This window comes from Neoarius graeffei, chromosome 4 (assembly GCF_027579695.1).
Source record: "Neoarius graeffei isolate fNeoGra1 chromosome 4, fNeoGra1.pri, whole genome shotgun sequence".
Lineage (NCBI taxonomy): Eukaryota > Metazoa > Chordata > Actinopteri > Siluriformes > Ariidae > Neoarius > Neoarius graeffei.
The window spans coordinates 6,740,089-6,760,482 of record NC_083572.1 but is presented as its reverse complement, the minus strand read 5'-3'; the positions used below and the strand labels follow the sequence as shown (position 1 = coordinate 6,760,482).

Sequence of the window (20,394 nt, the reverse complement as noted above, 5' to 3'; positions counted from 1 at the left end):
TGCAGTGAACATGTCCAGGACGCATTTTCCAAAATCAATACTTAATTCACATAAACTCTGATATTTTGTGTAAAGAAAATAGGGAGCACTGTATGGACAAATGGTTTTCATCATCATATAAACTAATTTTTATATCAATTAAACCAAAAATCTATGGAAATTCTCATTACCGTTATGTGTCCGCATCCCTTTTTTTAATGTTTACTTTAAATCATATAAAAATTCCTAATTATATTAAAAAAATACAGTGTAAAGTTATTTTAAAACATCTATATTTATGCATAATATTAATATTTTTTGTGTTGAACAGAAAAAGGTACTTGATTTTAAACAAAATAACTGTGTCCGCACCAAATGTTTCTCATGATTTCACCCCCCTATAAAAAGTACACAGTGCCTTTAAATTGATCAGCTATCCCATGATGCATCACTTCAGATACAAGATTCAAAATGGAGACATGGTCAGTTGCTCACTCTTCTCTTACTTTGTGATATTTGTTAATGTTGCTAAATCTGTCCTCAGTTACACTGTCTATTATCATTACCGTTATGGCTTAATACTCATTACTTTTAAAAATAAAAAAATATATTATTTTATGATTATCATCACAATATAAGGCTTTAACATGTGGCAGAGTTATAGGATGCTAGCATTTCAGGTTATTTGTGAAATTAGCCAAGAGTGTCTCATTACCGTTACTCAATATTCTCATTACCATGCACTGTGAGGGCAATAAATAAATGTCAAAAAATATATAAAGTAATTGTCATGGATTGTGCTGTTCATTTAATGGGATATTTTGTGGAAATATGAAATAAATTGTCAAAAAATATGTTTTTAACTCATGATCTAGCTTCATCATTTACTGTAATGGTGATGAGAATTATTCTGGATCATGTAAGCCTCAAATAAGAATAAAATTCTATTAAAATATTTTTCCATTAAAAAAAGATCAGCATAGTAAAGTTCATACTCTATTTTAGGCTCTCAACTTGAAAAAATACTGAAATGAGGTGAAAAACTTTGTTAATGTGAAGGTCTTCATGAGAATCACCCATACTGCAAGGGAAATCATCATAGCAGATTGTAGTGACATTTTCACAATAAACCATTTTGCCATTACTGTAGTAGTAATGTATGAATAGTAACTATACAAGTATAAATATATATTTTGAAGAACTCTCGTCGGTTTTAGCCGTTATTTTCTCTGGAAGGGTGACAGTAATTCCAGAATTTACTGTAGATTGGCTTCTTGAAACATTTTGACCCCATTTCTTTGACCTCTGACCCCAGCCCTGATGTATGCCAGCATCTTCGGGAACGTTTCAGCAATCATCCAGCGTCTGTACTCGGGAACGGCGCGATATCACCTGCAGATGCTCCGTGTCAAGGAGTTCATCCGCTTCCACCAGATTCCCAACCCACTGCGTCAGAGGCTGGAGGAGTATTTCCAACACGCCTGGACCTACACCAACGGCATTGATATGAACATGGTATAGTGTGTGTGTGTGTGTGTGTGTGTGTGTGTGTGCACACGCGCATGCATCTGTGTATTAATGTGTCCAGTTCTTTTCTTATACATCACTTTTAATTGCTGAGAAGACATTTGAATAATTGATACTAATAGTATAGTTATTTATGGATATATTGACTACATCAATCTGTTTAGCTATCTAAAATATCTTGTCCGCAGAACATTAGCTCTTGTACGCGCTTGATATTGAGTAAACAAGAACAAACTGTTAACTTAGAAGAGAATTGTAGTTTTGACACCTGATGAAGTACAAACAGGAGAATATTCTACTTTTCTCTATAATTAATCTTTGTTGCCATGACAGTTTAACGCAGTGCATACAAAGTTTGTGAACCCTTTAGAATTTTCTATATTTCTGCATAAATATGACCGAAAACATCATCAGACTTTCACACAAGTCCTAAAAGTAGATAAAGAGAACCCAGTTAAACAAATATGAGAAAAATATATCCTTGGTCATTTATTGAGGAAAATGATCCGATCCAGTATTACATATCTGTGAGTGGCAAAAGTATGTGAACCTTTGCTTTCAGTATCTGGTGTGACCCTCTTGTGCAGCAATAACTGCAACTAAACGTTTCCGGTAACTGTTGATCAGTCCTGCACACCGGCTTAGAGGAATGGCTCAGTTCCGCTATGATATGTGCGGAGTAGTCAACAGGTGGCGTGCGCGTCACTGGGTCGTTCAACAATGTCAATGACTGTGGACGCCGCACAGCCCAAACCAACAAAGTGTTTATTCAGGGTTTATTGTGGTTTGTTTTAAGTTTAATAACATCTTGTAAATTTTAAAGATACGGAGCCATCAAGTAAATGTTTTTCGTGATGAAAATAGTCTGTTAAATCGTCAATTTGATCATTCCTGTCACTGTGAGTGTAACCTCAAATACCCCTTTTCCACCAAATCAGTTCCAGGGCTGGTACGGGGCCAGTGCTGGTGCTGGTTCACAACTCATTCAACTCGCGAGCCAGCTGAGAACCAGTTTGCTTTTCCATAGCTCGCGGTGCTAAGGGGAACCACATCATTATGTCACTGTATACGTCAGTTACGTCGCTACGTTTGCATAAACCTTGGCGCGAATATCGAAGCAAAAACAACACGGAAGAAGCAGCAGCAACAATAATAATAATGGATGACTTCGCGTTTGTACAGCTGCTGCTTCTCGTCGCTTAAAAATGGCGATCTTTTGCGGTCTTGTTATTGTTGTTGGTCTTAACAACTCCGCCCCCCGCTGACGTAAGCGGTTCTTTCCTCTGGCCCAGCAGAGAGTTGGTGCTAGCCTGGAACCGGTTTTTCTGGCCCCAGAGCCAGTTCTTTGTCAGTGGAAACAGAAAACCTGGTTCCAAACTAAGCACTGGCCCCGAACCAGCCCTGGAACTGCTTTGGTGGAAAAAGGGCAAAAGTGCCACACCCCTGGACTCCTTGGCATTAGTTGATTAGAGTGATATTTGCAGGAAATGGACACATCCAATTTCATTTCTGTTCGCTTTGGTGTTTTAACATATACTTACTGAAGAGGCTCATAATTTACATTCCCAACTCAAAACATCCTCAAAACATGGAAAGTTTTCAAGGAATATGAAGGATATTATTATTGGGTAGGTTTTTGGAATTGGGCTATGAACCAGAGTTTAGGATGTTATGCTGGTATTTAGACATCAACTTCTCAAATATTTGGGGATTGACAATTTGAAATGTTTGAAAACTCACGAGGACTCGTGCATTACCGAATGCTGTGATTGTTTCGACTAATTGAACTTGCATGTCCATGCATTCTCTCCACATTCTCCATAACCGCAGGCAATCTCGAGGGAGCCGTGTGTGTTAATTTCTGTTACCAGAATTCTTATCCCAAAATATATGAACTATACACCAATATAGAATCAGCACTCATCAAAATTTAAATGTATGCATTCTTTTGCTCTGTATGCATTCTTTTGAGGAAATATTTGTTTGATTATTCAAGTATGTGATTAATATAAAAAAAATCAAACAACATTATGATTTCACAATAACTGGCCCATCAATAAGCACGATAAGCACAAATATATTTTACAGGCCACGTGAAGTAGACGCGGTTACCCAGACCACAAGCACAATAATGGATGTGGCATGAGCGATAATTCGCATATTTGTACGTTTGACAACATTTTATAAGCGTCTATTTTAGTTAAACATCAATAAAATCTTATTTCAGCGAAACGTTATACAAACCAATGTCACAGTGAGCATTGTTTTGGCTGGGAACGACCCGGAAGTGGAGGACTGATCACAGCGCCACCTGCTGAATACAGCTAAAATGTTGGGATAGCGGAATCGAGCCATTTTAGCCCATTCTTCTGTACAGAACAGCTTCGACTCTGGGATGTTGGTGGGTTTCCTCACATGAACTGCTCGCTTCAGGTCCTTCCACAAGATTTCGATTGGATTAAGGTCAGGACTTTGACTTGGCCATTCCAAAACATTAACTTTATTCTTCTTTAACCATTCTTTGGTAGAACGACTTGTGTGCTTAGGGTCGTTGTCTTGCTTCATGACCCACCTTCTCTTTATATTCAGTTCATGGACAGATGTCCTGACATTTTCCTTTAGAATTCGCTGGTATAATTCAGAATTCATTGTTCCATCAACGATGGCAAGCCGTCCTGGCCCAGATGCAGCAAAACAGGCCCAAACTATGATACTACCACCACCATGTTTCACAGATGGCATAAGGTTCTTATGCTGGAATGCAATATTTCCCTTTCTCCAAACATAACGCTTCTCATTTAAACCAAAGAGTTCTGTTTTGGTCTCATCCGTCCACAAAACATTTTTCCAATAGCCTTCTGGCTTGTCCACGTGATCTTTAGCAAACTGCAGATGAGCAGCAATGTTCTTTTTGGAGAGCAGTGGCTTTCTCCTTGCAACCCTGCCATGCACACCATTGTTGTTCAGTGTTCTCCTGATGGTGGACTCATGAACATTAACATTAGCCAATGTGAGAAAGGCCTTCAGTTGCTTAGAAGTTACTCTGGGGTCCTTTGTGACCTCACCGACTATTACACACCTTGCTCTTGGAGTGATCTTTGTTGGTCGACCACTCCTGGGGAGGGTAACAATGGTCTTGAATTTCCTCCATTTGTACACAATCTGTCTGACTGTGGATTGGTGGAGTCCAAACTCTTTAGAGATGGTTTTGTAACCTTTTCCAGCCTGATGAGCATCAACAACGCTTTTTCTGAGGTCCTCAGAAATCTCCTTTGTTTGTGCCATGATACACTTCCACAAACATGTGTTGTGAAGATCAGACTTTGATAGATCCCTGTTCTTTAAATAAAACAGGGTGCCCACTCACACCTGATTGTCATCCCATTGATTGAAAACACCTGACTCTAATGGCCCTTTTCCACTACCCTTTTTCAGCTCAGTTCAGCCCGACACGGCTCGCGTTTCGACTACCAAAAACCAGCACGACTCAGCTCGCTTCAGCCCTGCTTAGCCCCTAAAACTCGCACCGTTTTGGAGTGGGGCTGAAGCGAGCCAAAGCGAGCCGAGTGAGGCTGGGGGCGTGAGCAGACACTCCCCTGTAAACTGATTGGTGAGGAGGAGTGTCCTCACATGCCCACACACGCCCCGCGAGCACGCTGGGATCTGTAAACACCGCAAACCCGGAAGGAGAAGAATTACGAGAATTTCTGAAGCCTTATGCGCCTCGCCTCATCTATACGCTCTTATCTGTCTGCGTTGTCGGTGACAACAAGCCACAGCACCAAGACCAGCAACACTAATGACTCCATGTCCTCCATGTTTATTGTTTACTATCCGGGTTGTGAGACTACCGCTTAAAAGATCACTGATGTCACTGTTTGCGCTGCTTAATGACATCACCTGACGTCCACCCACTTTCGCTAACTCCACCCAATGTGTCCACCCACTTCCAGCCAGCACGGTTCAGCGCGGTTGTAGTCGAAATGCAACTCCAACAGCCCCGCTCAGCCCGACTCAGCCGCGTTTGTAGTGGAAAAGCGGCATATTTTCACCTTCAAATTAACTGCTAATCCTAGAGGTTCACATACTTTTGCCACTCACAGATATGTAATATTGGCTCATTTTCCTCAATAAATAAATGACCAAGTATAATATTATTCTCGTTTGTTTAACTGGGTTCTCTTTGGGTGGCACGGTGGTTAGCACGGTCACCTCACAGCAAGAAGGTTCTGGGTTCAAACCCAGCGGCCGGTGAGGGCCTTTCTGTGCGGAGTTTGCATGTTCTCCCAGTGTCTGCGTGGGTTTCCTCCGGGTGCTCCGGTTTCCCCCCACAGTCCAAAAACTTGCGGTTAGGTTAATATGGGACAGCCTTGGGCTGAGGTGCCCTTGAGCGAGGCACCGAACTCCCAACTGCTCCCCGGGCGCTGTTAGCGTGGCTGCCCACTGCTCTGGGTATGTGTGTGCGCATGTGTGTGTTCACTGCTTCAGATGGGTTAAATGCAGAGAGGAAATTTCACAAGTGTGTGATGAATAAAGTCGTGCTTTCTTTCTTCATCTACCTTTAGGGCTTGTGTGAAAATCTGATGTTTTAGGTCATATTTATGCAGAAATATAGAAAATTCTAAAGGGTTCACAAACTTTCAAGCACCACTGTAGATCCAAGAGTTAATTTCAGGGCAGGAAGAAGAGATGCACGAAATAAATCACTGATCTGTACAATTAGACTGATTCTATATAATCTGTGCCAGTGTAGGAAATAAGGACATTTAAGCAAACTGTTACAGGACAGACAAGTCTGAAATGTTGTCCGTCCGTCCAAATGACAGGCCAAAGGCCTGGAATAATGCAGCCGGGGGTCCGGGGCCCCAGAAGCTGAAGGGCTTTAGATACCTGGAGATGGCTTCTCAGCTATTTCCAGGCACGTTTTTGTGATCCTCAAAGGCCAAATGACATGAGACATTAGTTGCTAATTACACTACAGATTGAATATAATTTACAAGAAAATGTCAGAAGATTCAAGAAAAAATGCTTAAAGTTCTACCCAAGAAAACAGTAGCGCACACAGGTCAGTTCCATGTCTAGAAAAAAGTATGGGGGGGACCAAGGATGTTCCAGTTGGTTACAACTTACTGGTGCTCATATATAGGTACTATAATGACTATTTTTATACTAAGTCTATAAGAAATTTAGTAATTAATAATAACTATTCTTACATAATCGAGTTAAAATTTTGAGGACAAGATTCCAAGTAACTTTGTCACAAAATGACTTTTAAAATGACTCAAAACTAGACACGATCATATCATTTGGCATTCAGACTAAAATCTGCTGGACTAGAACTTGGAGAATAGAAGAAAATAAAAACTCTAAATGTATGTCTTCCAAAGCATATGACTGTCATTTTTATTACGAATAAAAAAAAATGCACTTATTTATTAATTGGCAGCTTGGCACTTGTCATACTGTACTGCAAATTTTCATGAAAACTGAACTCTTAATCAACCGACTGGATCAATCAGATACTGTCAACCCTAAAACACTCGCAGCTGGAGCTAGGGCTCGTGCTAAAGCTTTCCGTGAGCCGCGCTTGCTCCTGACATCGGATCGGGCCGAGCCTGGGCTGGTTCGAAAGGCCTTGGGGAGAGGGATGTGTCTGTAAATTTTGGCAGGGTTAGGACCATCGATGGCCAAGTTATGAATTTTTAAAAGCTGGCTCGAGCCAGGGCTCGTGTTAAAGATTTCGGCAAGCAGCCCTCGTACGGGGGTTTTGGGGGCGAATAAGAGGCCAAGACAGGGTCGTAGCGGGCTGTGCTGATTCGAAAGGGCTTGGGGAGAAGGAGGTGCCTGTAAATTTTGGCAGGGTTAGGACCATCGGTGGCAGAGTTATGAATTTTTAAATTCGCGCCCGCAGGGGGCCCCTGTTTCACAAGCCGTGTTACGACACAATATATTCGCTCAGTGGAACATTTGGAAGAAAATTAGAAGTAGATTAGACCCATATCTGTACTATTTTTTTTTCATGGGCCATACAACTCGATGCTTTAGAAATACAGGCAAGTGCGAAAATCACCGGTCAGTGTCCGCAGGTCCGGCTTTATTTCCCACACCGGATACACTTGTGCATTTTGGTTGGATGTCAAGCAGTAGTAGGTGGCGATGGCACAATTTTTTTTATTTTTTTTTTCCCAATTTTGTTATTTAAGGCACAACCTGCCATCAGCTTATTACACCATATGTTGCCATAAAATAAAATACCTTTATTTTCAGTTCCAGTGGAAATGATTAATAGTAATTGAGGAAATTTTAGTTTTATCGTATAAAATCAGATCGATAAGTTCTCCTCCTCTTGCAGTAGAATATCAGTTCTTCCTCTGCAGTTACTTTGATATTCCTGAGCGCATAAAAATGGTATGATCCTGATTGGTTAATCCTGTCTCACTCAATAGTGACTGGTAGCCAGTAAAAAGTGATCAAACGAAGGTTGGTTTGACGTTTAATGATGAACAAGAATGTACCACGGTAATGCCTTTTGATATGTTACCATAAAAACAAGCACAAACATGGATGTGACATAAGCTGGACATAAGCTGTCTTGGCATTAAACATTACAGTCGCGAACATGATGACTGTAAGTAATATACAGTGCTGAGCGTAAATGAGTGCACCCCCTTTGAAAAGTAACATTTTAAACAATATCTCAATGAACACAATTTCCATAATGTTGAAAAGACAAAGTTTAATATAACATCTGTTTAACTTATAACATGAAAGTAAGGTTAATAATATAAACTTAGATTACACATTTTTCAGTTTTACTCAAATTAGGGTGGTGCAAAAATGAGTGCACCCCACAACAAAAACTACTACATCTAGTACTTTGTATGGCCGCCATGATTTTTAATGACAGCACCAAGTCTTCTAGGCATGGAATGAACACGTTGGCGACATTTTGCAGCATCAATCTTTTTCCATTCTTCAACAACGACCTCTTTTAGTGACTGGATGCTGGATGGAGAGCGACGCTCAACTTGTCTCTTCAGAATTCCCCATAGAAAATCATTTCTTTACACCACAAAGGTGAAGGCTACAAGAAGATCAGCAAAGCTTTACTTATCAGTCAGAACACTGTAGCAAAAGTGGTACAAAAATTTAAGAAAGATGGAACTGCAACCATCTCACAGAGACGTCCACGGTAGTTAACACCTGGACAGGAGCGTCTTCTGACGAGAAGGGTTGAAGAAAATCGGTGTGCGAGTTCACTGCAGTTATCTAAAGAAGTAGAAAGCCAAACTGGGGTGACTATTTCCCGTGACACAATACAGCGTACACGGCAGAGGAATGGCATGCATGGGTGCCGTCCACGAAAGCAGCCTCTCTTAAAGCCCCAGTGACTGGATGGAGAGCGATGCTGAACTTGTTTCTTCAGAATTCCCCATAGGTGTTCGATTGGGTTCAGATCAGGAGACATACTTGGCCACTGAATCACTTTCACCCTGTTCTTCTTCAGAAACCCAACAGTGGCCTTAGATGTGTGTTTAGTCATGTTGGAAAAGTGCACGACGACCAAGGGCACGGAGTGATGGTAGCATCTTCTCTTTCAGTATAGAGCAATACGTCTGTGAATTCATGATGCCGTCAATGAAATGCAGCTCCCCGACACCAGCAGCACTCATGCAGCCCCACATAAGGACGCTGCCACCACCATGTTTCACTGTAGGCACCAGGCAGTTTTCTTTGCATTCCTCACCTTTGCGACGCCATACAGTTTTGAAGCCGTCAGTTCCAAAAACATTTATCTTCATCTCATCACTGCAGAGTATAGAGTCCCAGTAGTCTTCATCTTTGTCAGCATGGGCCCTGGCAAACTCTAGGCGGGCTTTTTTGTGCCTGGGCTTTAGGAGAGGCTTCTTTCGTGGACGGCACCCATGCGTGCCATTCCTCTGCCGTGTACGCTGTATTGTGTCACGGGAAATAGTCACCCCAGTTTGGCTTTCTACTTCTTTAGATAACTGCAGTGAACTCACACGCCGATTTTCTTCAACACTTCTCATCAGAAGACGCTCCTGTCCAGGTGTTAACTTCCGTGGACGACCTGGACGTCTCTGTGAGATGGTTGCAGTTCCATCTTTCTTAAATTTTTGTGCCACTTTTGCGACAGTATTCTGACTGATAAGTAAAGCTTTGCTGATCTTCTTGTAGCCTTCACCTTTACGGTGGAAAGAAATTATTTTCTCTGGGGAATTCTGAAGAGACAAGTTGAGCATCGCTCTCCATCCAGCATCCAGTCACTAAAAGAGGTCGTTGTTGAAGAATGGAAAAAGATTGATGTCGCCAACTTGTTCATTCCATGCCTAGAAGACTTGGTGCTGTCATTAAAAATCACGAAGGCCATACAAAGTACTAGATGTACAGTCGTAGTTTTTGTTGTGGGGTGAAAAAATGTGTAATCCTAAGTTTATATTATTAACCTTACTTTCACGTTATAAGTTAAACAGATGTTATATTAAACTTGTCAACATTTTGGAAATTGTTTGTGTTCATTGAGATGTTTAAAATGTTACTTTTCAAAGGGGGTGGACTCATTTACGCTGAGCACTGTAACATACTGTACCTGAATATAAACTGCAGAGATGCCAACGTACACGATTTGGGTGGAGCAGCTCCGGATTTGAAGCACAGTTACGGTGCTACATGTAGACCTGAATATAATATGTTTTGCCCGTGTAACAATCGAATCAGCATATTTTTGGCATTCGGACTGTTCCACGTGTCCTTGTTTACACCGATTCTGATAATTCCGGGAATTTCCGTATCCTTATGTTATGTGAGCTGATTCATGCTCTCGACCAATCACAGCGCTCAGAAATGCGCAGTCGTCTTCCTGGAAGCAAAATCTCTTCATCGGTCGTGTTCCAGAACTGAAATTTTTTTATTTCGCTCACAAAAACTAGTATGAAGTGAAGACAGAAGTACACTGGAGAAAGCAAAGTCAGCTACATACAACGAATTATCTCGGTCACTTCAGCATGCTGAGTTTAGCTGTATGGATGGGCATCTTTCAGTATTGACTTTATTCAGTTAAGTCCAGTATTAGACTAGTGCACAATTCAGGAAGTAAATACAGTATTCATTTTGTTGTTATTGAAAGACCGTATACGTAAATCTTTTGTCTTTTACTCTGGCTTTTGTTATTGATCATGATGAAACGACTGAAACACTGTGTTACAGTCCAAGCTCGGTTATCGGAACATCCTCTTAGTTTTTCCCCCGGAGAGTTTGGATAACTGAGCGTGCACTGGACAGTAAACTCTGCATTCATTTTCCTCAAAAAGTAGCTCAAAATGGCCTAGATTGCATCTCTGAGCTTCCCTGAAATTTAGCCCCCAGACCCCCGGCCTAATAGGAAGACTCGCTTTGCTCGGCTTCACCCCACTGCGCTCGGAGATGCTACTCTTTTTTTTGTCAATGTTGGCATCTCTGAAACCGTCATAGCAACTCCGTATAGATCTGATGTCTTCCTTGACACATTAATGACAGGGTTATGTCAATCTTATGAATAATGATCATGACAATTACTGGTAATTGTAATGCTGTCTGGGCAATCCTGTCATGACATTCCAGCTCATTACAGTGTATTATATCTACAATAACATGTTTGTGACAGTGTAATGTCAGCCTTACGATGCAAGGTTAAAGTAAACCATTACTTTATCTTACCTTCTGTGATTAGATTGCAAGGATATGAACAATGTGGTTTTTTTTTTTTATGCTGATATCTTTCTCTGTCTCTCCTATCTGCTTCATTTGGATTTCAATCCTCTGGTAAGAACAGGAGGTACAAATAACTCATGACTAATAATAACGACTAATTCCCAGATTAAAACGCTTGGTTTACGTTATTAATTTAGAAGACTAGATTAATTCAAACAATGCTAATGCTGTTTCGCTCTGTGCATGCGTAATATCCTACCAGTAGACACTTAACTGGAATAGACAGTAGATAGATGAAAGACTTGCGCACGTCATCGTAAGCGGTGGCTCCAGATAAACACAGCAAGGGGAAATGTTTAAGTGGGAGCTTCATTAAGAGGGCGAGTTGGAGCGTCAGAGCCGGCCTGGTGCTTTTTGCACTGCCAATCTCCGAGCTCGCTGCCGACAGCTGCACTTGCCAAATGCTGTTAACCCTTTCCTTTCCAAATCTCCTCTGTCTTTCTGTCACTGTCCTCGTGTCAGCCTTCGCTCCAAAACGATCTTAACGTCGGTTTAGCAAGTGGTCATTTCAGACATGAACTAGTTCGTTCATTTAGTTTGAATGATGGTGTTGGATGTGTTTGGCATGGTAGCTCATCTCTTTTACTGTGGAGTATAGACTCGAAGCTGTTTTACAGGTAAGTTTATCCTCCGTTTTGTTCAACTCTTACTTTCCCTCCCCCCTCCAAGGACTAGTTTACAGATTTTTGTTATTTCCGGAGTGTATTTTTATCGGCATGACTGATTTTTATTTTAAGACCAGTTTTGCCAGGTCTGCAGTTTTCTTGCCAACATTGGGCTATTTTTGAACTGACAGAGTGGGATCATATTTTGTCTGAAGGTTAGGAGTGTGTGGCACACCATTTATTTTATTATATCCGTGTGTGTGTGTGTGTATAGGCACTGTATGGACAAAAGTTTGTGGACAGCTGACCGTTACATCCATAGATGGACCTTCCTCGAACTGTTGCCACAAACTTTGAAGCTTTACAGTTTCCCTTCACTGGAATAAAGAGGCCCAAACCTGTTCCAGGTTGGAGTAGAAAAACTTGCATGTCCTGTACAGAGCCCTGATCTCAACCCCACTGAACACCATTGCACCCCAGACCACCTCAACCAACATCGGTGTCTGATCTCGCGAATGAACGCACATCCACAGAGCCACGCTCCAAAACCTAATGGAAAGCAGTGACGAACCGTTACTACTAGAGCTGGGATTTGAGCTCAGCCAAAACTTAGCCAGACACCAAAAAAGCAACAGGGCAAAAGATTTTGCAAGGGATTAGCGGCAGCGTGCCGGGTCGTGCCATTGTGTATAGCTGTCGATGTTGATTTTAAAAGTAACTCGGTAAATTAAACAGGGAAATTAATCCTTAAATCTGAGTGACAAATACTGCAGTGAGCGTGCAGCGTGGAAGAAGAGTCTGGAGACAGAAATCTTTGTTTCTCCGTCGTTAGTCTGCGCTACTTGCTCTCGATAGCACTGGCTTGACCGCTTTATTAGCATTCACTAACACTACTGATGAACGCTACACTGGCTGGAAGGTGACTTAAATATTTGGTCCCTCCCACTATAAATCAAAACCTGAACGGTTAATTCATCCGTTAATACTTCCTACATAAACATGCACTGCCATGGCAATGAAGTCCTAACCAACGAGTGAGCAGCTCTAAACTTAGAGCCCTGCACTCCCGTGGGAGTCCCGCGGAACCCGACGCAAAGCAGTGCGGCGCGGGACAAATTTTGAAAGCTCGTTGCGGGCAGGAGGGATGATAAGCTGCAGTCCCGCTAACTAAAAACGTGTTTAAAATAAAAGTTATGTTTATCATATATAATTTGTGCTGGATATTTTATTTGGCATTAATAAAAACATTTTAAGATGCCTAAATTTGCGGATGTGGTCTAATCTCGCGTACGTTTCCGATTCCTTTCCGCTCTTCCGTGTTTGAGATCTCCGATCATGGCAGAAGAGCAGAGCTCCTCCAGTGAAGCTCACAGTGCTTCAGAAGTAAGTGCTGCTTTAAAAAGAGGTGCCTGGCAACGCGCACCCTCGCTACGTGAAGGATCGGTCAATGGAGAGCTCAGCTAAGCTCAGCATGTTTAATTCCCCAAGCCAAGGACAAGAACTTTTGTGAGAAATAACGCAAACGTCTGCATCATGTGGGATTTGCGGGCGGGAGCGGGACCTGTCCCGTGCGGACCTCTACTCTAAACTCTTCTCAGCGAACCAAACAATCTCATTGGATAACTCGATTTTAATGTTCTGTTTCATTTCTGAAACAAATTTGATAGAAAACGAGGCCGAATTAGAATAGAATAATTATAATGAAAGAAATTAAGTATAACACTTGAAATGCTTATATGTTTGGGTCTTCTCTGAACACCTAGAAGGCCCTGACGGTTCCCCTCTGTTGGAAAACCTTCCCAGAAGACATCATGTTCAACAAGTACATATGAGTGTGATGGTCTGGCGCGATGGTCTACGAACCTTTGGGCCATATCGTGCTCTCTGTATTGCACTACGATTGTATTGCGTTGTGTGTCAGTGAAGTTGTCAACTCATTCAGGTGATAAATATAATAATACAAGGACATTTTGTTACCTCAGTGAAAGAACTAGCTATTCAGGGAATCCATTTAGAGGGGGGGAAATGTTGTGGTGAGAGTGTTTTTGAATATTACGCTACATGTGGCGACGACTGAATAGATATTGAACTGCTTTTGTCAAGCAGACCTGGCAACCCTGGTACAGACAAGAGAAAAGTTTTGAAAACCAAAGGACAACGCAAATGGCAACTGTGCTGTGTTTTTCTCGTCTTCCATCTGTAAAAGCAAACCAAATCCAAACTGTGTAAATAATTATGGCCTGAATTTCTCCTGTCTTGTAGACTGTCTTTAATTGTCGAGCGAAAAGCAGGTGCATGTTGATTTCAGCCTGCTCATCACTGCACCTGCATTAACTTTTTTTTTTTTTGGTTTCTGTCTGGTCTGTGTGAATGTCTCTCGCTCTCTGCAGGTGCTGAAGGGATTTCCTGAGTGTCTGCAGGCTGATATCTGCCTACACCTCAATCAGTCTCTGCTGCAGGGCTGTAAGGCGTTCCGAGGGGCCAGTAAAGGGTGTTTGCGTGCTTTGGCTATGCGCTTTAAGACGACACACGCTCCGCCAGGCGATACCCTGGTGCACTGTGGGGATGTGCTCACCGCTCTGTATTTCCTCGGCCGAGGATCTATAGAGATCCTGAAGGACGACATCGTGGTGGCTATTTTAGGTGAGTCAGGTTTTGTTCGGTTCTACAGTGACCACGCGATATCATCAATAAAAACTATAAATATTTATCAAAGATGCATAACACGTACTCGCCTCCTTGAATTAACCGTAAATAAGAGTGAATGTGACATGGTTTTACGCTCAGGATACAATGACTGTAATTTAAAATCTATTCCCTGAAAATAATCCTTCACATTTAGAAAAAATATTGTATTTTCCTCTCACGAGAACCGCATTAGGTACAAATTTTAACCTAAACGATTGATTTAGATAACGGCATTTGTTTTGCTCACTACACACACACACACGAGTAATGGAAATCATTTTGCCTCATGTATTTAATTTACTAGCAAAGTCACATGCATAATTAAGTGCAGCTAAATTATTTAAATGGGTTTTCTAGTAAACTCCAATAAACCAGTCTGGCTTTATAGCCACTGGGGCGTCATGCATCAACAAACAAGGAGTTCTGGTGAAACAAATCAGATTCATGGTCAAATGCTTTGACAGATTAATGGTTAATTAACCAATTCAGAGTTCCTAAATTGCCTCGATTACATTGTAAGACAAACACGGACACTAGCTGATTTTGTATCTCCATCAGCATATCGTCTGGAAATAAAGACCATGTCCTCGAGTGCACAGAAACTTTAATCCAAGAAACTTGGTGTGCTGAGTCGGGCTGAGTGGGGCTGTTGGAGTTGCATTTCGACTACAACCGCGCTGGCTGGAAGTGGGTGGACGTCACGTGATGTCGTTAGGCGGCGCAAACAGTGACATCAGTGACCTTTTAAGCGGTAGTCTCATGACCCGGATAGTAAACAATAAACATGGAGGACATGGAGTCGTTAGTGTTGCTGGTCTTGGTGTTGTGGCTTGTTGTCACCGACAATGCCAACAGATACTGGCAAGAGCGTATAGATGAGGCGAGGCGCATAAGGCTTCAGAAATTCTCGTAATTCGTAATTCTTCTTCTTCCGGGTTTACGGTGTTTACAGATCCCAGCGTGTTCGCGGGGCGTGTGTGGGCATGTGAGGACACTCCTCCTCACCAATCAGTCCACAGGGGAGTGTCTCCTCACGCCCCTAGCCTCACTCAGCTCGGTTTGGCTCGCTTCAGCCCCACTCCAAAACCGTGCGAGTTTTGGGTGCTGAGTAGGGCTGAAGCGAGCTGAGTCGTGCTGCTCTAAGGTAGTCGAAACGCGAGCCGTGTCGGGCTGAAGTGAGCTGAAAAAGGGTAGTGGAAAAGGGCCATAAGGCTCTGCACTTTACGAAACTGCCACTCATGGTGACATGTTCCCGTTTTGCATGTATAAGAAGTCCTAGCATTTTAAAATCTGGTTACACCCCCCCAAAAAAAGTGAAAACAAAATTTTCTTTCTGAATGTGGTGCCAGTGAGCATGCCAGAGTTTTCTCAAACTGCCTCATGCATAACCTTAATCACTCTTGGTTCCTAATGTGCTGCATTAATTACTAGAACGTTTCCCAAGTATCTACATGTCACCACAGAGACAAACTGAAAGTTTTAACACCCTGGTTCATAATAAATGACACCGGAAAGTAACAGAAGCCGGCTGAGCTCAGGTCATATCCTCTCCTCAATTTACACTGAGCCAGCGAAAGCTCTTCAGAGCACAGCACATTTCTCCAGAGGAGTTGAAGCGATGATGCAATGACATGTCGGTCTGAACAAATAGCTCATTTCAGATGGAGGAAAAGCCAAACTATAAAAAAAAAAAGAAGCCAGAGTGATGACACACCTTACCTTCATTCAACTTTCAGACCATAAAATCTATCTGAATGAACTCTGAGCTCGTAAGCGAAACAGACCTACAGAATATCTCCTGTATAGCACACGGTCTTCACACCTCTAAACTAAAACTACACACTTTCCTGCATTTTAATTTAATCAGCTGTCTAAGTCTAAATGATGAGGGGTTGTTCCCCCCCCCCCACACACACACGCCTCTAATTCAGTTTGAGTTCTTGCTGTTGATTGCACTATGACTGGGGCATTTCCAGGAACATATCTGGTTACACTGGCAGTGGACGGGAACGTCAGTGTGGGCTCTGTCACTAAACCATATACACATGTACATAATGCGTAGCAAGCAGTGTGTAAAATGAGCTCTTTAAAAAAAAAAAAAGTACAAAAACAAGATGGAATATGTCCTACACTGCCTCCTCCTGTCTTCTTCCTCGGGTTTCGAGGGATTGCTGTTTTGAAATTTTTGCTTTTCACTAACCTGCATATGTTTAAATTGTCTAACCTAACTATTTTTCTGTCTTAAAGTTAATTTTTAAATAGATGCAGGGTTTCCCATACATAGACCATTGTGTTGCGCAGCGCCGCACAATGGATTCCTATCGCCACACAATCAGACTCGCGATTTTGAAAAAAAAAAATTTCCGTTGCATATCGTTCCGTTCATTCATAGTGCTCTTTCTTCTCGTTCGCATGCACACCCACACACAGAGATAGAGAGAGACGGAGAGGCGTGTACACAGGCCTGCCGTTGCGCATATACCCGGACTGCAAGTAGGCCTGTTAGGCTAATTAAAAATAACGCAGCCTTCCGACCCCTTATTTTAAAAGGTAGCCTACGTCGTGCTCGTGATGAGCTTTATCATAGCCTTCTTGGCTTACATGAAACGGACATCCCTGAGTCAGGCTATAAACCAATTTTGATGCAGACAGTACCAGCTTTACGTGAGGAACCGGCCTTATTGCATTATCCCGTTTATCCCACTTCAGCATTCATGCAAGTTATTAATAATGGCTTGACATGCACAATAAATAAGGATTTCCCACTAGCCTAAATAAAATGTTGTTATACTCGCGGGGATGCCTAGTTGATGCTATCTGAAGCATAAAATCTGAATATTTTAAGAAGCATCTTTATTGGCGAAGTAGAATTGCGAGCGGGATTTCTCAGCTATGAATAGCGTAAGCACGTAGAAATTCAGTATTCCTTTGTATATTTTTTTGATGTAATGGAAATTTTTAGTGCTTTGATGATGAAGAAAATGTACTTTATCCATAGATTAAAACAGACCTCAGGAATAGACTCCAAGGGGAACACCTGGCAGCCTGCTTACGAATCTCCATAAATGGTCCCGAACCCGTGACTTCCCTTACGATAGGGCACTTGAGTTTTTTTTCAGGAAGCCACGCAGAATTAAATGTTCTGATAGGGCATGCAGGCTTTGCACCAATTAGGGTAATGCTTTTTCATTATTGTTAGTTGCCTTGGTGTTACCTTAAGTGGTTTCTTACATCTAATTATGATATTTTGTTGTTACATTATACTATTTATTTCATTTTAGTATTGGTTGAGGTAAGTGTTGAGTTCAATATTTAAAATAAAAACCTCCAGCTTGTTTTTTGCAATTTATTCCTTGAATGTCAACTAAAGAATGATTGAAAGATTGCCACCAAAAAGGCAAAAAACTAAGGTCAAAACTAAACTTTAACTTCAATTTTGGTGAGTAATTTTCATAAATTTAAAAGACAGGTTTTCCACCAACATCAAGCCCAGCAAACTAATGGCCGGCCCTGTAATGTAAAGTTGGGTCGAGGAATGAAACCAGGCAGGGTTCTGGTAAAAATTGTTTTAGCTGTCTTCTCTAAAAGAATTTAGATTGAACTGAATAATCTCAAATGCTTCTTGTAGCTTTAAAATAGTCCCAGCAGGTGACTCTGAAGAAAAATACTGTGTGTTTGAACACCGCCCGCTGTAAACACTTTGCATACACCCCAATGACCGACTCCACCGACCGCCACGACACCACCGCGCACGATTCCCTCATCGGCACAGTGGAGCACCACAAATTGCTTCCTGGTCTGTGGGAAACACAGATGTCTAGACCAAAATTTCAAAGATGCCTTTAAAAATACGATTCACGTTATTTCCAGGTAATAAGTCTAACTAGTTTCGTTCCATGGCAAGAACAATATCGCTCAGCTCTGCGTCTTTTTCCATAAAGGCCACTCGCAAGGCAAGTAGTCGTTTCAGCAAAGCAGGGAAGGCGTTCAATAGGCCGTTTGCAGGAATTGGTCACGTGTCAATTTTCCCCATAGCAACAAGCCCGTGGTGGGCAACCTACGGTAACTTGACATTCCTTGATGACCGTAAGAGTTTGACTGGCGATGCGAAGCAATCCATTTCTATAATAGCTGTTTTTACCGTTTCTACTGTCTTTTTTTTTTTTGACCCGAATTTTCGTGTGTACTTGGAAAAAGTTTGTGGTTTTAACTTCTGTCGTAAGTTAAAGCGAATCATTGGCTGTAAAAGAGTTTTTTGGACTCAAGTTGGTCCCCGCCTAAAGAAATTCACGTGCGAAATGGTGGATTTCTCAGGTATGTTTATAACTTATTATTTCTCCTTTTCTACCTTTTATCATTCGCTTAATGTGTGAAGATTCTTGAAAATAAATACCGATATATCCACCATTTCGTACGTGAATTTCTTTTGGCAGCGACCGACTTGAGTCCAAAAAACTCTCTTTTACAGCCAATGAGTCACTTTAACTTACGACAGAAGTTAAAACCACAAGCTTTTTCCAAGTACGCACAAAAATCCGGGTCAAAAAAGAGTAGAAAAGGTAAAAACAGTTATTATAGAAATGGATTGCTTTGCATTGCCAGTCAAACTCTTATGGTCGTCAAGGAATGTCACGTTAGCTTGCCCAGCACGGGCTTGTTGCTATGGGGAAACTTGACACGTGACCAATTCCTGCAAACGGCCTATTTGGAGGAAGGATGAGGTTTGGAGAAAAATTTCACTGCAAATGTAATTCATGTTGCAGGTGGCACTCAGAATGACAGACTACTACTTTATAAACATTCTAAGACAGAGACAGGAGGAAGGAGAAAGATTCAGTCTGTGAAGCCATTCATTACGCATCTGGATCATCAGATGATGATAAAATGGGCGTGGCCACAGAGACAGCAGTTATTTTTTACTTTGCTGACTTGTAGCCATATTTATCTCTTTTACACACAGGTGGGGCAGGGTACGCCGAGTTAAAACGGCTCATTACTCTTTCTCCAAGTGAGCCTGCAGCAACATAATAAGGCCATGCAGAAGGATGCTGTATCTCTTTCTCTCTCTCACACACACGCGCAAAACTCAGCAATATGAATCTACAAACTTACAGAATTGCTGAGATAAGCTTGTACAGCATGCATGCACTCACAAGAAACTTCCAGCTCAGGAGGAATTCATTACAAAGTGTCCAAGGAAAACTTTTCATTATTGCAGTTATTGCAATTACTGCCATGGGGCCCAGTGTGTATTACATCCACAACCTCAGCATTCTGTCCATGCTCATGAGCTATGTTTACACACACAGCAAGAAGTATAAGGGATAATGCTGGTTGTTATTGTGATGCAGGACCTTGATACAAAGCGGAGATCAGCCTAAAGGGGTTTATTTTGCAACAATGACCTCCTTGCTGTACATTATCCTGCCCATTATGTGAATATTTACTAGCGGTATCAATAATTTGGCACCTATTGATTTTATTGCTTCCATTAAAAATAGCAGCATAAACTTTGCAGCCTTCTTAAGATTAACCTACTTGGTGGTATAATTCCTGTTTAACTGAAAATTAAAACTAATCTTCCATGGTGTTTTCTGATGGAGTAGTGTTGCAAATGAGCAGACGTTGTAAATTTGATTGATTATTAGAGCAACCAAATTTCCCGAACGACTTTCTGCAGATTGATCTGACCGGATGCAGTCCTCCAGAGTCTTTGATCAGAACTGTATCCATAGCAACAGTCTGTTATTCGGAAATAATAGACCATAGAATGCCGTAACTGACCAGTCAGAATCGAGTATTCAATGAAGTGGTGTAATAATCC

At 41.7% G+C, this 20,394-nt stretch overlaps 1 protein-coding gene across 1 annotated transcript in view; it reads left to right on the top strand.

The window, feature by feature from the left end:
- The window catches only part of kcnh7 (potassium channel, voltage gated eag related subfamily H, member 7), a 126,774-nt gene that overhangs the window by 95,910 nt on the left and 10,470 nt on the right, over positions 1-20,394 (top strand). Inside the window, exons 10-11 of the mRNA XM_060918734.1 lie at positions 1,295-1,494; positions 14,273-14,525. Coding sequence (XP_060774717.1) covers positions 1,295-1,494; positions 14,273-14,525 — 453 coding nt within the window. The remainder of the gene's footprint in view (positions 1-1,294; positions 1,495-14,272; positions 14,526-20,394) is intronic.